A 16,560-nucleotide genomic window follows, 5' to 3' on the forward strand; every position below is an offset into this window, starting at 1 on the left:
AAGAGCCCCTCCCCACGTAACCCCTTCCTCATAGCTCCGCCCCAGTCCCGCCCAGATCTCTTCACAGCCCCTCCCCACTCATCCCTCCCCTCCCAGCTCCGCCCATACCGCTCACAGCCAATCCCCTCCCCTCAAGGCTCCGCCCACGACCCTCCCCTTTCTCGGGCCCATCCCTTCACAGCTCCTCCCCTCACCACAGAGTCCCTCCAAACCACTTGGCTATCGCACCCGGGCCGTGGTACAGAGCGGCCTCCTCCTAGTCGCCTCTCCGCCCTGACAACCTCTTCTTGCTGTCCTAGAACGTCCTCTTCGTCCAGGCCCCGCCCCCCCCCCCACCCGCCGCTCTAGCCTCCGCTCCTCTCGTTGGTTCGCGCCCGGACAGCGCCGGGAGGAAGCCGGAGACCCGGCGGTAGCCGGCGGGTGGCAGGGTGGCAGGGTGGCGGGCGACGCCAATCTACAGCTCGCCCCTGGGGTGGGGCCTCGCAGCTCAGCCACCGCTGACGGCCTGCGCCCTAGCTCCTTCCAGGCCAGGTTCTGAAAACGGCGCTTCCCAGAGCGCAGAGACCAGGCCGAGTGGGCCTGCGCGCAACTCTCCCCAAGGTCTGGCACCCCGACTTGGATTCCAGGGCCCCAGAACTCACGTCTAACCAGGTCAGGCCCTGCGCCGCTTTTTCCCTTCTTTTCCCAGCCAAATTAGGTTCTTCCTCCCCACAATTGTGTCCAGTGGCCCCAGGGCTCTGGAAAGTTTCGGGTGAGCCTTTCCCAATATTTAGAAATGGGGCTCTGGAAACTGGTAGTCCTGGAGAGTCTCGCTTAGGGCTCCTGGTCGCCGGCTTCTGCGTTTTCTTCCAATCCAAAGTTGAAGATCCCCTTCTTGTTTCACATTTACTACCACCCGAGGTGGCATGGCCCCCAAGCCGTGGAGTGAGTGGAGCACGACCCTGTCCCACCTAGCGCTGGGAGTGGTGTCTCTGCACGCAGCGGTGAGCACTGCCCAGGTGAGTACACTGGGGCCAGGCAGGGGTGTATCCCACTCCCAGATTGCAATGACCTGGATCAGGTCCATTTACCCGGATCAGGGAAAGGGTGGTGGGAGGTTGACTGTGGGGGCCAGGGTTGCATGAGACTTCCACACTCTTCCCTCCTTAAAGGGAAGTCCTGGCTACCTGCCCCCCCCCCCCATCTCCTCCTATCCTTGTGCTGACAGGCAAGTCGAGGGGCCGCTGCTGGCTTCCTGCTCCAGGCCTTGGCCTCTGCCACCTTGCTGGCCCCAGGGCTGGGCACAGATGAAGACTGTCTTGCTGGAGCCTGGGTGGCCACTGTCATCGGCCTGCCCCTTCTGGCCTTCGATTTCCACTGGGTGAATGGGGACCGCTCCTCTGCCAACCTACTCCTGGGAGGAGGAATGGTGCTGGCAGTGGCTGGTGACCACCTTGGTGCTGAGGGCCGTTCTGTAGCTGGTCAGGCAGTGGTGCTGGTGGTTGCAGTGACGATCCTCATTGTGGCTGTTTTCACGACCAACACTTATGGAATGTGGGGGGGCGCAATGTTGGGGGCTGCAGGCCTCCTGAGCCGGCTGGAGGAGGACAAAGTTCTGCTGCTTCCAAAGGAGGATGTCTGTCGCTGTGCCCTGGCTGCAGGCAGTTGGGCCTACCACCGAGCCCTGCACACACAGCGCCTGCAGTGGGAGTGATGTTTGCAGACAGCAAGGTGGGGCTTCAGCCCTGGCTACCGCCTTCCCCTCCCACAGGCCTGCTCCTATGGGCCTCCTCCCCTAAGGACGGACTCTCTTGCCTCCCAAAGAGAGCTTGCTGCACGGTGATGGATGCCTTGGCCAGGAGACAGAGTCTGGGCACTGTCCCTCCTCTGGCTGAGTTTGGGGACTCACCTAGACAAGAATTAAGGAGATGGGGCCCCAGGCACGTTTTGGGGCCTGATGTCGGGCAGGCCATGGTTTTGGATTCAGAGAGAGGCTTGGTCTCCAATAAACCTTAGGGATTCAGCAGGAATATGGAATCTGCCCATTCTTGAAAGGGATCGAGGGAGGGGTCCTCCAGTGAGTTTTCTAAAGCTCCAGGGCAGCAACTGGTTTCCCTGTGCAAAGAAAGGGGCTGCCCTGGAACTAGCCCTGGGGCATCACCCAGCCTGACCTCCTGCTGTCACCTTTGTCGGGAGGGCCCCTAGATTGAGAAGACCTACTTCTGGGCCCTTGCTCTCTTGGGACATAGTAGAGTTCTGAATATCCTTGGTACAACCTGGCAGGTGGCACTCTGGGACAGTGACCTTCACGGGCTGCCTGTTGGGGTGGGGGCAGGGAAGGGCTGTATTACAGCTGTATTACAGCTGTCCTCAGAACTGCACAATCCCACTCAGCTGACTTGACATGTACTCATCTGCCCGCTCGCCTGTGTAAGGCAGGTCCTGATTTCCCAAGACCCTCACTTTTCTCAATGGACCCCTCCTCAGCTCCTAACCCCAGGGTTAGGAAATGGGTTTGGGCAGAACAGTGGGTTAGATTCGGGGTCCAGAGTCCTTTCTCGAGATATTCTATGCTTGCATCTATTCTATGCGTGCTTCCTGTGGAAGCACACCTGGTCCCACACAAGAAGGACCTGAGTGGCCGACGGGGTTTTTCACTCCAGCGAGCCAGGCCAGAGATTCTTGCACGCAAGCATGAGTGTTGGGGGACAAAAGCGCAAGCACATCCCAACGTGGCGGTCCAGGGATGCCCACCAACCGGGTGGCCTCGGCTAGTGGGCCGCACCCTAGACGGACCGGAAGCGGCGCGCACGCCCCCAACCCTAGGATCTCCCTGCCCCGAGCGCGCGCCCCTCCGCAGGTCGCCCTGGGCCCCGCCCTCTTCCTGCCTACTTTCTGCAGGGGCGGGCCCTCGGGCGTCCCTGCGCGCCCATTGGGTCTGGCTGACGTGCCATCTAGCCCTGGGCGGCTCTCCCATTGGCCCCGCACGGCTCACGTGACAGGGAGACCGAGGGGGCGGTGGCGGCGGCAGGGGGAACGAGCAGCGAAAACAAAGATGGCGGCCGCGCCGGGGTCGGTGGCCGCGGCGGCTTCGGGGCGACGCGCGGGCCAGACCCACTGAGGCGGCGGCGCAGGGAGCGGGGTTGCGGGGTCGCGGCGGCAGCGAGAGGGCGGCGGGAGCGCGCGGCGCCCCTAACCTCCAGCCGCGGGTGCGCGCCGGCACCCGCCCGCCGGGCCGACCGGCCGCGATGTCCGGCGCGGAGGAGGCCGGCGGGGGCGGGCCGGCCGCGGGGCCTGCCGGCGCCGTGCCAGCTGGGGCCGGGGTCGGGGCTGGGGTCGGGGTCGGGGCCGGGCCAGGGGCGGCCGCGGGGCCGGCGGCGGCAGCGGCTCTGGGCGAGGCGGCGGGGCCCGGGCTCCCGGACGAGGCGGGCCTGGCAGGCGCCCGGCAGCTGCAGGAGGCGGCCGGCGACCCCGACGCGCCGCCCAAGAAGCGGCTGCGGGCGGCCGAGGCAGCCGAGGCGGCGGCGGCGGCGGCAGCGGCGGGCAGCGGGAAGCTGGAGGAGCGTCTCTACTCGGTGCTGTGCTGCACCGTCTGCCTGGACCTGCCTAAGGCCTCCGTGTACCAGGTAGGGCCGCCGGCCCGACCCCGACCCAGCCCGGCTGCAGCCCCGCCGCGGCCGCCCCCCTCCCTGGGCACCGCGTATCCTCGGAAGGCAGGTCTGAGCTCCGGGGCCCAGCAGTCGGGATACCGGCGGCTCTTCGGAAGCTTTACATTCTCCTTCTGTTAGCACTTTATTTCCTACTGCTAACCAGCTTCTTGTACTGACTTCTCTTGTTCCCAGATCCGAATCTTTCGCTTCTTCACTTTTCGGGTTTCCCCACTGCCCCCACCTCAGCACTCCCCAGCTCACCCTCTCAAGCTGCCCCCAGGGAAAGCTGGTGACAGATACCCACCTTCCGCGCCCCTTCCCCCTCCTCCCTCCGCCCCCCCCCCCCCCCCCCCCCCCCCCACCCCGAGCCTGCTCCCCTCATTCTTGAGCTCCCTGGGCTTGGGGAGACCCTGGTCTTTCCTCTTCACTCAACAGCTCTTTCTCTATTCTTTTAGTAGCCACACCCCCGAAACCTGCCTTCAAGCTCTTGTCATGTACCTTCCACCTCTTTATTGAAAGAACTCTCTTTGCCTTTCATTTTGGAAGAGAATTGAAAGGAGTGGATCACTTCTTTTCCCTTCCCCTCATTTCTTCCTCTGGGTGAACTACCTGCATCAAACCCCACAGTCTGGGTCCCTCCTCTCTTCCCAGGCTGACCTTATGCTTTCTGTATATGCTATGCCTTAAGTTAGATTCCCACCCCTTCCTACTTTACCCACACCAGGCCTGGCTTCTCAGGCTACCAGCACTCCAGGAGGTGTGTCCACCCTCCTTTTACCATCTGAGAATCCAGAATGTTGGCTTGACTCCGTCCTTAACCAGCCACAGCCATCAGAGAGGGGACTTGGCCCAGGTGGATCTTACATGGGCGTCACAGAGCAGCAGGGGCCACACCTTGGCCCTAGAATTAGTTTACAGTGTGCTCTCTTCTTTGTCCACCTGTCTCTCTCCCCACCCCCAGCCCTCTGATAGGCTTCCTCCCAGAATCCTTTTGAGGAATGGAACAGGTTCTCGGTCACCTTTCTTTGCACTTATAGGACTGGTGATGGCTGATGGGGCTTTGTTCTGTTACTCAAACAGGGGGCCATGGGCGAGAGGGCCGTTTTTGTAGTAAGCGGTACCGGGCTAACCTGGGTTGCCATTTCCCCCGCCTCTAGATCTCCAAATCCTTTCCTGCTTTGGCATGACGTAGCTTAGGAGGACCCTGGTGTACCCAGGTGACAGAGGAAAGAGAAGGCATTGGCAGGGAAGTGGGTTGAGTTCTTTGGGATGAGGGCACTGGCTCTCTGCCTAACCTCCTGGCCAGAGGCCTGCCTTAGCTCAGGAATACCACAGGCCTTCTGACCCAATTGGAGGAGCACTTCCCATGGACCCGCAGCCTTGGAGGGACCCTTCAGGAATTGTCCCCTCTCCAGCCCATTTTCTCCTTGCCGGTGACCTTTTGATCCTCTCAGGTGGAAGAAGTCTTCCTTCCTTGGGTCTTAAATGAGAGCCCAAAAAAGCCAAGCCAATGATGGGTTGTGGGGGAGGGTCCCAGGGGAATTTGGGGTTCTCCCCCCGTCCTGTGAGTGGGCTAGACCTGGCCCTGGCACGATGACAGGCCACATGGTGCTGCTTCCTGGTCCACTCAGCACAGAGAGCCAAAGCTGTGCCTCTGGCCAGAGCTACCGGTGATGGGGCCTCTGAGCCTGGCTGGTTCAAACCGGCCTGCAGTGTGCTGGGAGCTGAGCTCCGTCCTGGGCAGACTGGAGGCAGGCAGCTAAACAGCCGTGATGGAGAGAGTAGAGGAGCTGAGATAGCCCTGACCTGTGGCCTTCCCATGACCTAGTGGGCTCTGCTCAGCAGCTTCCCTGGAAACAGGCCTGCTGAGCAAGGAGAGACCATGACGCTGAACTGTAGGCTTTAGCACCGGCCCCTGCCCTACCTCCATTCTTCCAAAGTGACAGCTGGGCCTTGATAGGGAGTTGTTTCTCTCTCATCTCTGGATGCCTAGAGAAAGCTCTAGAACATGTGATCAGTGGTAGAGCCCTTGGCTCTAGAAGGGTTGACTAGAGTCCTGCCACGGATCAGAACGTGCTTTGGTTGCTGGAAGCCGTGCCGTGGGTGGGGGCATGCCTGGCATGGATGTATAGCAGTGCCCACGAGGGGCCTGAGGGATGAGCTGGAGGAAGGAGGGAAAGCTTCTTGGTGGCTCCCCACCGCGTGTGACCTGGATGGGGGCATTGAGGGTAGGGGTGGGGACGAGCCTGGATGCATCTGAGCTGGGTTTGCTCCCAGGAGGATCTGGTCATAAATGGCGTAGGCCCTATACATGCTGTCTCCTAACCTTCTTCATGTCCCTGGTTGGGTCCCACTGCTGACCATTATCTCTTGGCCTGGCCTCAGCCCCTCCATTTCTGGGGGTCTTCTTTGGTATGCCGTGTTGACTGTCCTTTTCTGATGGGCTGGTCTCAGGCATGTGATGTGTTCCATTCTCTGTTCCTACCAGCAACGTTTCTCCTGACTCCACCAGGACACACAGCTTGGAGCAGGCACCAGCCACGCTGTGCGTCTGGGGACTGTCTCAGATGGTGCCCAGCTCTGGGGTGAGGAGAATTACCAGTGGCCATGGTGAGCCCAGTGCACCGTGCCTGGCTGGGTCTGCAGGGGACAATTCCATGGGCCTCTGGAGTTGGCTGAGTGCGTGGCAACTTGAGAGTGCTGTGGCCACCAGCCCCCACATCCATGCCACCAGGGGAGCCTTGGTGGTGGCAAGAGCTCACCTGGAGCAGACTTCTCCGGCTGTTGTGGAGCCTGAGCCCCTGGCTTCACACAGCTGGCTCTCCCACACATCTAGCACATCAAACCACACACCTGCTTTCGTATAAGAGCAAGGCAGTCATGCAAATGGTTTTCACCATGGCCTACTTTAAGGTAGGTCAGGTCAGATCAAGGACAGAGTAGGTTCAGCAGATGCTGGCTTTGATGTTCTTTGTGTGGGCGTTGGGTGTGTCCTTGGTGACTGGCCCGACATCTCCAGAGTCGGCAGCACCCAGGTGGGGGCAGGAGGACTGGAGTTGCAACAGGGACACTCATGCAGGAGTGAGCAACAGGCACCTGCTGTAGATACAGAACTGTGGTGCCAGGGCGATGTGACCCGGCCCCCTCGGCATATGGGAGCGCCTCCTCTGGGGGAAACAAAGGCAGCCTTTCTGGTGACTGGAGCATTGAAGATGCAACCTTATCCTGATCTCCTTCCCAGGCTGTCCCCCAACCCTACACACAAGGCCCAGTGTGTCCTCTGTGTGACACACCTGGTATGACCCTGCAGACATCGCCTAGGCCCTCAGCTGTGGTCCAGCATCTGGAGGGAGGGGCCACAAGCTCTCCCAACCCCTCGCTGGGCTCTCTGCCAGAAAAAGTTCCCCGTGACCTCCATCAGGGTGAAGGAGTAGGCAGGGGGGTCTTTCACAGGATGTGGCCCCAACTGGCTTTCTGGCCCACCACTCCTGGCCTCAGACCTTGGCCTGCCAGCAACACACCTCACCCCTCCAGCCTTTTGCTCCTGTGCCCCTTCCGCCTGCGTGCCCCGTCCCCACTCCTACTTCTCTTCTGGGGCCCTACAGAGGCAGTGACCCTGTTCTGTAGCCATTGTCTCTCCCTGCTACAGGATGCTTGTCCTCGCTTCACGGGGCACTTGCCAGTTTCTGCCCTGTGGGAGCACAGGGGATGTCTTGCTGTGCCTCTCGCCCCCAGGCCTCCGGTCTCCACCAGGACCTGCCTCATGCCCTGGCGCAAGGGGACTGGATACTTGATTGGCAGTCACGTTGGTAAAAAAAAAAAACAAACCTAGGAAACAGGGGTGGGTCCACCTCTGTCCAGGCTCCAGCCAGTGTGCTCACAGGCCTTGGGGGGCATCCCGTCACTGTCAGCATGCCTGATGCTGCAGGCTCTATTCTAAACGATGTTTAAGGAATCCCCTGCGGGGCTGCCTGCCCACCTGGCCTGGGATTCTCTTCTCTAGCTCCTGGCTCTCGCCTTGAGGTGAGAAAGGTAGCAGAAAAGAGCTACAGAAGTGTATCTGCCTAGGTATCTGAAACAAGAGCATAGAGAGGGCAAAGTTTCTGGACTCTGGCCACATGAGAAGTTTTATTTTTTCGTGGTGGTGGTTTGTCACTTGAGTTGCCTTTTGATCCAGGGCGTATCCACATTCTGAGCAAGAGCCTCAGTCCTGACTCCGGGGTTAGCATGATGACAGGAGCCCAAGGTCCGGGGCTTAAAACCAGAAATGTGGCGGAGAGCTAGAGTCCTGGCTTTACCTAAAACACCTTTGTTCCTTGGACACAGTGAGGTCCCTCTTAGGCCACCTGAGTTAAGAGATTGAGGAGACCTCAGGCCAAACGTGGGGGGTGTGGAGTGCCCTGCAGCCCTGATGGGCATGGTGAAGGGGGGCCTGCAGCTGGGCTAAGGAGCAGTTTTGCGGTTAGTGCCCTCAGCTATGCTTTTGATGGTGAGCTGCTCTCACGGGCCTAGGATTTGAGGGGACGATGTATGCCAGGCTTGAAAGAGGGCCTGAAAGGCCGACTGACCAAGGCTTGGTTTCCAGAAGGCAGGGTGGGGTGGCTGGGTGTTTTCTAAGACCCTCTCATAGCCCAAGGCCTGGGGTCAGGGCTCCCCACTCATGAGTCTGGAAGGTACGTTCAGCTCCTTAGCCCAGGGGGAAGCTGACCTGGGTGCCTGTAAGCTGCCTGTCCCCAGGTAGAGAGAGGGAGGGACCGCTGGGTGACGTCCTGCAGGGACAGGTACAAATGCCCATTCCTGGGCCATTTGCGGAGCGCTTTGGAGGGGATTGCTGTGGCTTGGATGGGGCTAGGGACTTCAGGGGTGAGGGAGGGGCTTTTGCTGAAATTGCACACCTGTGCCAGGAGTCCCTTCTGAGGCTCTGCAGGTGGGGGCCATGTGACTGGCCGGCCAGGCTCTGCTCTGTGATGGCCATGGTGAGTGTTTATTCTGTGTCTGTCATGTGTTGGGGGCCAAGCCATGCTGTGGTACGTGTTGTCTCACCCCACATGATGAAGTGAGTCGGTCTTTGTCATTCTTTGTGCCTAAGTAGAGTGAGGCCCAGAGAGCGAAGCAACAAGCCAGGGTTATGCTGCTGGTGACCTATAGGCTAGAGTCTAAGCCACCATCTGTCCTGGGAGGCTCTGTAATGTTCTGAGTTGGGAGGCCCTTCTTCCTGCCCCTCCTCCCATCAGGATCTTACCGGCAGCCCAGGTGGGCGCCGCAGGAGCTGCTTCTTGGGGTACCCAGGCTCTTGGGAGCTTGGCTCTAGCATGTGGAGTGGGACATTCTGGCCTGTTCTGGCTGGGGCTGTCCATCAAAGGCTTGGCGGGCAGCTGATACTGTGCAAAGCCCTTTGGGACTCAGCTTCTGGCTGGGCAAATCAGGGTAGGTGCAGTCCAGCCTAGCCACTGAGGAGGCTGGGTCTACATTAGCATGTGGCCAGGCCTGCATGTGGAGTCAGGGTCTTGCTCGGGAGGACAGTGAGGGCCTGGATAGCAGGGAGGGCTCTGGAGCCTGGTGACTGCCCTGCTGTGGACAGATCTCCCGGGCTGGGTGTCAGCTGGACCCAGGCCAGCCACCTTGTTTCCACCCAGGAGCATCCCGTGGGTACCTGGTGAGGCGCTGGCTGTGTGTGGGTATCAGCTTGTCTCTTGGCCGGGCTGCAGCATCTTGCTGGCTCACTGTCTTCCAGCTCTCAACTGAGCTGTTGGGATCTACGGGGCAGGGGCCCTACCTCTCCCCCAAGGAGGGCAAGTTTCAGTGCTTCTTTGTGGAATCCTAGCACCTAAACCCGTGTTGGGTCTAGAGGCTGCAGGAGGAAAGGGGTGGGAGCTGGCGTGAGAGCTTGGATGTTCCTGCAGCCCCCGAGCTCTAAGGAGGGGCCTATTGGGAGGGGTATGCAGGCCACCTCCCTCTGCCTCAGAATAGCGGGGTTTCAGGGCAGTGCCGGGAGGTGAGCAGTCACACACGTGGTAACCTTGGTGTTCCTCAGGTCTTAGGATGCCATCCAAGCCTCTCACCCTCAGGTCCACACACCCCCAGCTGGGCCACCCTGAAATAGAAGAGATGCCAGGTGGGTGTTGTCGCTGTTCTGCTCAGGCCAGTGGTGACTGCAGAGCTGAGCCCTGCCCGGGCAACCTCTCACCAGGAAGCATCGAGAACTAGAGTGCATATGGAGTGGTGTGGGGCCCCGGGCCCTGCGGGGGGGGGGGGGGGGGGGGGGGGGGGGGGGGGCAGGGTCTCATAGTGTGCATCTGGCCAGGCTTCCTCATTGAGGGTGCCGGGCACTGGTCGTGGCTTCACTGAATGTGGTTCTCTGTGGTTTGGCCTCCCTTCTAGGGGGCGGCCTGAAGTCTCCCCCTCCTGTGAGTTAGTAGTTAGATCGCGTGTTCAGCTTCCCTGTGCCTTCTGCGCACCCCAGCAGTCTTCTCTCTGGGGCTCGGGTTTGGCGAACCCAGGCCTCTGTCGGGCTCAGGCCCGCGGTGGGGGCTGTGATTAAAGGTATGCCCCAGGCCCTTGGTCTCTGTGCTTCCTACAGGGTGGCAGGGGCCTATGGCATCTGTGTCCCCCTCCTCTCCAGTCACCGCATCTCTGGCTTCTCCACTGACCTCTGGGAGTAGACAGGGTAGACTGCCTTTCCAGCCTGCTCCTCCTGTGAGCAGGCCTCAGCCCTTCCCAACTACTTCTCGGATCCCTTGGGTAACTGGCAAGGTGCTGGCTGAATGTGGGTATTGGCTTGTCCCTTGGCTGGGCCAGCAGCACTCTGCACCTAGCCTGTGTGTCCAGTGCTGGCACAGGCCCACCCCCGTCAGACCCTTTTCCTCCAAACCTGAGCCCAGCCAGCGCCTCTTCCACATCTTGCACATTTTAATTTTTGACCTGACTTAGAAATTGAGATTTTAGTGCAGATAATCTGTGGGGCGTTTGTGTGGACACGGATTCAACGTGTGAGGCCTTTGTCCCCAACCAGCCTACCCCCACCGGTCCTCAGCACGTAAGTCCCACCACTCACTAGACCCCAGGCCTGGCATATGGGTGCCAAGAGCTCACAGCCTACCCTAGCTCCCCAGCTCTGGGTGCACAGACCCCTGAAGTGGTGGGATGGCAGCGGGTGTTTACTGAGGACCCCGTGTGTGTGGATGTGGCCAGGCCTTTACTGCACTGCACCCCCCTCCCAGAAGGGTCCTGGACCTCAAGGGAAGCTTGTGGCCCAGTGGCTTTCTGGAGGTTTGCCACAGCTGGTGAGCCCAGGCTAGCTGCTGGCGAGACCTGTGATGGCGCTGTCTGCCCCTTTACCCCCAGCTGGCTGTGGGAGAGTCTCCAAGTGGAAATCCAGCCACCCTTGGCAGAACCCCCATGTGTCCCCTCAATGTTCCCTGACCTCTGCTCCTCCCCATCTGCCGCTGCAGGTTTTTACTAGTCAGGATCAGGTCTAGGGAAGGTGTGTCTGCCCTCAGGGGACACTCAGCTCAAGTCTTTGCTCTTGTGTCTCTTGGTTTCTCTGTGGGCCTCTCCTGCCCTTCTTACCAGGAGCCCCTGGAGGGCCAACCCCACAGCCTGTGTATCTCTCTCGACGGCACCAAGTGAGCACTCAGGAGGTATGTGTGGAATCAGTCAGAGACCCAACACAGGACTTGAGCAGGCAGCCCACTGCCCACATGCGCAAGGACTCCCAGCAAGGCACAGGTTGCTGGCAGACAGTGTCTGGGCCTCAGGTCTGCGGGTTCACAAAACGAGGGGGCCCGGCTCCTACCGACCTAGTTCAGCGATATGTTCTGCCTGTAGCTCCCATTCTCCCCTCCAGGCAGGCACTGTGCCCACACATCCTTGTCCCAGGCCAACTGGGCCTCCTCACCTGCCACAGCTCTGTGCAGTTTTTAGGAAGTCCCTTGCCGGTAGCCAGCCTTACTGCGTGGGTGGCAACTACACTCTCACCAGTGCTGGCCAAGGAGGGCTGGAGTGGAGGGGCCAGGCCCCCAGCCGCCAGCACAGGGGAGCAGTGTCTACTGCCCCACTTGACAGCTGCTGGCCAAGTGCCACAGCCATGCCCAGACAAGAGCCTGTGTTCCTGTAGGCATCCCGAAATCAGGGCCTCTGGGGGACTCTCGAGGCAGTCCCTAGCTCCTGGGATGGGAAGAGGCCAGGCTTCAAGCCCCAGTGTGGCCAAACCAATCACCACTAGTGGGCCTGCCTCGGTGGAGATCTGTTACCTCTGTAAGCCACCAGGGGCCACTTTTGAGTCACCCACCTCTCCACAGGAGCTCCATCGGCCGTGTCTTTGCAGTGTTCCAGGAAAAAGGCCTGTCCTACCTGAGCAGTGGCTCTGTTTGCTAAACAACAGCGTGCCTGTGCCTCTCCTCGCCAGCAGTCCCTTCTGCAGCTGGAGCTGGCAGGGCATGCTGGTGCGTGCGTGTGTGCACGTCCTGCAAGTCTGTGAGCTCATCTCCCTTTCCTTCTTCGCAGTGTACTAACGGTCACTTGATGTGCGCTGGCTGTTTTATCCACCTACTAGCAGATGCCCGGCTGAAGGAGGAGCAGGCCACGTGCCCTAACTGTCGTTGTGAGATCAGTAAGAGCCTCTGCTGCCGCAACCTGGCTGTGGAGAAAGCCGTGAGCGAGCTGCCCTCCGAGTGTGGCTTCTGCCTGCGCCAGTTTCCCCGCTCCCTCCTGGAGAGGCACCAGAAAGAGGAGTGCCAGGACAGGTAACCGCCTGGGCCGGCCTGCCCACCAGAGGCTTAGCCACGCGTGTGGGGCCCAGGACGGGTCTGGAGGCCACCCTGGTGCAGGCGAGGCCACAGCATGTGGGATGCTCTGGCTGTGTTGCCCTGGCCTTGGGTTCTGCACACATGGCCCGGTGACAGCCTAGAAGGAATGGGCTAGGGTGGAGCTACACAGCACCCAGGCCCTCGACGGGCTGGGGGTGGGGGTGGGGCCCCACAGAGGGCAGGGGGCTTGGATCTGGACCCAGTGCCTGTTTGGACAGCACCCTGGCTCTCCAGGGTTCTCTGGCTGCATGGTGGCCTCTTAGAGGCTATCTGTCCTTGGCATCCTGGGGCCCAGGAGAGCATGACAAGTTCTAGGAACTTGGTGTGAAGCTGCACGGGCACCCCCACCCAGCCCCTGCTGGTTGACACTGCCATCTGCCAGGGGGGCCAGGCCACCGAGCCTCGCTTGGCGTGAAGCTGCATAGGGTGCAAGACCATGGTCAGTGGCCACTGTTATTAAGCAGGAGAGAGAGTCCTCACAGCAAAGGGTGTAGGTGGCCTGTGTAGCCACAGCTCTCATGTGCTACTTTTCTCTCACACACACTCTGACCCCTTCCTGAGAGCTGGCACATGGGGAAAATGGCCTTCGGGGGTTAGTCTGTATATGAGCAGGGCTAGGCAGAGGCCCACCTTTGGAGGACCACTGGGCAGAGCCACCTCCCGCAGGGCGCAGGCCGTGACCACGGTGCTCGCCTCCTCCCTAGGGTGACCCAGTGCAAATATAAGCGCATCGGCTGCCCGTGGCATGGCCCCTTCCACGAGCTGACGGTGCATGAGGCTGCGTGCGCCCACCCAACCAAGACGGGCAACGAGCTGATGGAGATCCTAGACGAGATGGACCAGAGCCACCGCAAGGAGATGCAGCTCTACAACAGCATCTTCAGCCTGCTCAGCTTTGAGAAGATCGGTTACACAGGTGAGGCGCCCCACGGCCCACTGCATGCCACACAGGCTGAGGGGGGGTGCGGCCGCTGGGAGCCTGGGGAGCAGTGGGCTCTGAGCAGTGAGCACAGGCCATGCTGGATGGCCAGGCTCTGGACAAGCTTTTGGCGAATGGGAGGACACCTTGGGGGCGAAGATGTGCCAGAGGCCGAGCAGGGGATGGGCCGGGGCAGGACCCCGGGGGCACCTGCATGGCTCTCAGAGGCCCTCTCACCTGTCCTCCCCTCCCCGGCCCTGCCACCCTAATGACGTGGCATCCTACTGCGTGGGGCTGCACAGCCTTGGGACAGTCAGGGTCTAAGCAGAAGGTGGGTGTGTCTTGGAGGGCCCGGGAGCTAGAGGCCTGTCCTGTGGAGCCAAAGGCGAGAAGAGCACTCAGCACATCCGGTCCTGCCTGCAGGCAATTACTGCAGTGGCCGCGGGCTTCCTGAGGCCGTCAAGAAGATGCTCAGGGGCGGGGCTCCTGAATGAGCTGAGGGTGCCCGGCTCAAAATGCAGAGCCGGGAGTGGACGCCCAGAGACGGGCAGGCTGGACCGCACTCGGGCCCACTGGATCTCATGGGCTCTCCGGGCCACGGCCACTGCCTTTGGACATGCTGGGGAGCAGGAACCAGGCCAGAGCCTGGTCCAGACACAGAGAACAGCGAGAAGCACCTGCTGCCACTGGGGCCACTCAGGGAGACTACGACCCTCTACTACTCAGCCCACACCAGGCAGCCGGCTCAGAGCGTCAAGGGCGGTCGCAGGCAACCAGTCACACCATGCTGCCTGGACTAGGCCTTGGCTAGGTGTAGGCCTGCACAGGCCCGGGAGGCCGAGGGCCAGCAGCCTCAGCAGCAGCAGGTCATGGCCCCTGGTTAGTTGCAGCCTCAGCTGCCCTGGCGGGCGCCATGGCACAAACAGTCCGGGCCGGGCCTTGTGGGTCTGGGCAGGCCAAGGCATCATGATTGTGGCGGTGGCTGGGCAGGGATCCTCGTCCACACAGGAAGGACTGGCCACCTCCGTGGAGGGACTCGCGGGCCGTGGGCCCCGGGCTGTGCTGAGAGAACTGTGTGACAGCACAGGAGCCCAGCACTGGGCCACACGCCAGCGCTCTGCCTTGCGCCCCGTGCGGGCTCACGTGCCGCCTGCCTGCCTGCCCGACCGCCCGCCGGCTTCTCTGGCAGCTCTGTATCAGAACCAATAAAGTGCACTTGTTCTCAGAACGCATCCTGTCTGTGTGTCTGCTTACCCACGCCCCTGGGTGGGCCTCCCTCTGCCTGGGCTGGGCCCTGGGGGAGGCGAAGAGGGAGGCCGGCGGGGGTCGGGCCGCTCACTTCTTTCAGCCTCTGGACTCCCTGCAGCTAATGCGTGTTACTTCTGTTTGTAGTTGTTTCCCCCAAAGCTTGTGTGCGCCTCCATTTGCCATAATTGCGTTTGATTTGCCTTGTGACAAGTAGAGCACGCTGTGTCCTCCTGGTAAGTCGCCTTCCTCCCTGGCTGAGCCTGCATCCTCGGCCTTCGGAAGGCACCGCCACCCGGCCCCACCCACACTGACTGCCGGCTCTTCCCGGCCTGTCTGTCTCCACAGAGGTCCAGTTTCGGCCATACCGCACAGATGACTTCATCACGCGCCTGTACTACGAGACGCCAAGGTTCACGGTGCTGAACCAGACGTGGGTCCTGAAGGCACGCGTGAACGACTCGGAGCGGAACCCCAACCTGTCATGCAAGCGCACGCTCTCCTTCCAGCTCCTCCTCAAGAGCAAGGTCACGGCGCCCCTGGAGTGCTCCTTCCTGCTGCTCAAGGGCCCGTACGATGATGTAAAGATCAGCCCCGTCATCTACCACTTTGTCTTCACCAACGAGAGCAACGAGACGGACTACGTGCCACTGCCCATCGTCGACTCTGTGGAGTGCAACAAGCTGCTAGCCGCCAAGAACATCAACCTGCGGCTCTTCCTGTTCCAGATACAGAAGTAGGCGGCGCCGCGCTGCCCGCGCCTGCCCCGCAGCGGCCTCGCAGTGCCGTCTGACCGTTTTAGCAGAGGAGAAGGAACAGATGCAAACATTGGGAAGGTCTGCATGCGTGTGCGAAGGTGTGAGTGCTCTCACCTCGCCCTCCGCCCCGCCTCCCCTGTCCCAGGCACCGGAGGCCGGGCCACCTGCAGAGGAGACGGTGGCTCAGGGACACAATGGGGCTAAGCCCGTGGCCATGCCCTGGCCCCCATGGCGCAGTGAGGCGCACCGTCTGCTCTGGGCTGCGCCCGGCCCCTGGGCCGGGCTCAGGGAGCACGCTGACTTCAGACGGCATATTTGATTGCAATTAAAAAGGCACCCTTGTTTCCTACTTTCTGTTTTGTTCGAGGGAAAGGTGTGGCTGTAATTGGACATCGGGGGAGCTTTGGTTTGGCCTGGGGGTCAGAGCCCGCAGGTCCTTGTTATTACGCCTCCATGCACGCCCTCCGCCAGAGACTCGGAGACACTGCCCCCTCTGTCACAGGCTTGGGCAGGGGAGCAAGCAGGACCCGGGTCTTGCAGCAGCCCCAGCGCACACATGCGTGCAACCACGCACACACACACACACGCACACGCACACACACCAGCTGCTCCAGAGAGATAGGACTTGGCCGCCAGGGCTCAGCAGATGCTTCGGAATGCAGGGTGAAATTCTGTCTCTTTCCAGGAAAACAAAATTAAACTCTTCACAGGCTCTTCTATAAGTTATGTAAATTTAGCAAGAGAGAATCTATTTTCTGTATTCAGCCTTGAAAGCGCAGCCTCCCCAGCCTGTGAGGGAAGCTGTGGGGGCCGCAGGCAGTGAGCTAGCCTGGCTGGGAGGTTTCCAGTGGGCTGGCCATCCCCGTGCTCCTATCGGGAACTGGCTGCCACCTCCCAGAGGTCAGTCCCTGGGCGACGTGGCTTCTCACTGGAGGGAGCTCTTCACGGCCTCAGTGAGCAGTGAGCAGGCCCTGTGTGGGGGCCTCACAGGGAGGGTAGGAGCCCTGTGTGGAGGACCCTGAGACCTTCGGAGCCGCTGGAAAGGGGAAAGCTTGGCTCCCCTCCTTTGCTTAGGAGACACATCTCTTTTGCGATAGGGTTCTGCTGCTTCAATACCAAAGAACCGTTTCCTTCGACCCAGGCCTGGCCTACCCCACGCTTCAGAGCAGTCTCTGCCCTCCTCCACCAGCCTCGCTCCCCAT

At 60.9% G+C, this 16,560-nt stretch overlaps 2 protein-coding genes across 2 annotated transcripts; both read left to right on the forward strand.

The window, feature by feature from the left end:
- The first annotated feature begins 207 nt into the window (after nt 1–207).
- CYHR1 (cysteine and histidine rich 1) lies at nt 208–2,009 on the forward strand. Its single transcript, XM_030303670.1, has 2 exons — nt 208–998; nt 1,208–2,009. Exons 1-2 carry the CDS (start codon nt 906–908, stop codon nt 1,691–1,693), a joined length of 579 nt encoding a protein of 192 aa, XP_030159530.1. The 5' UTR covers nt 208–905; the 3' UTR covers nt 1,694–2,009.
- A 1,203-nt stretch (nt 2,010–3,212) lies between these two features.
- LOC115505881 (cysteine and histidine-rich protein 1) lies at nt 3,213–15,707 on the forward strand. The gene is made up of 4 exons (XM_030303651.1): nt 3,213–3,605; nt 12,135–12,373; nt 13,141–13,352; nt 14,949–15,707. Exons 1-4 carry the CDS (start codon nt 3,228–3,230, stop codon nt 15,338–15,340), a joined length of 1,221 nt encoding a protein of 406 aa, XP_030159511.1. The 5' UTR covers nt 3,213–3,227; the 3' UTR covers nt 15,341–15,707.
- The last annotated feature ends 853 nt before the right edge of the window (nt 15,708–16,560 follow it).

This window comes from Lynx canadensis, chromosome F2 (assembly GCF_007474595.2).
Source record: "Lynx canadensis isolate LIC74 chromosome F2, mLynCan4.pri.v2, whole genome shotgun sequence".
Classification (NCBI taxonomy): Eukaryota; Metazoa; Chordata; class Mammalia; order Carnivora; family Felidae; genus Lynx; species Lynx canadensis.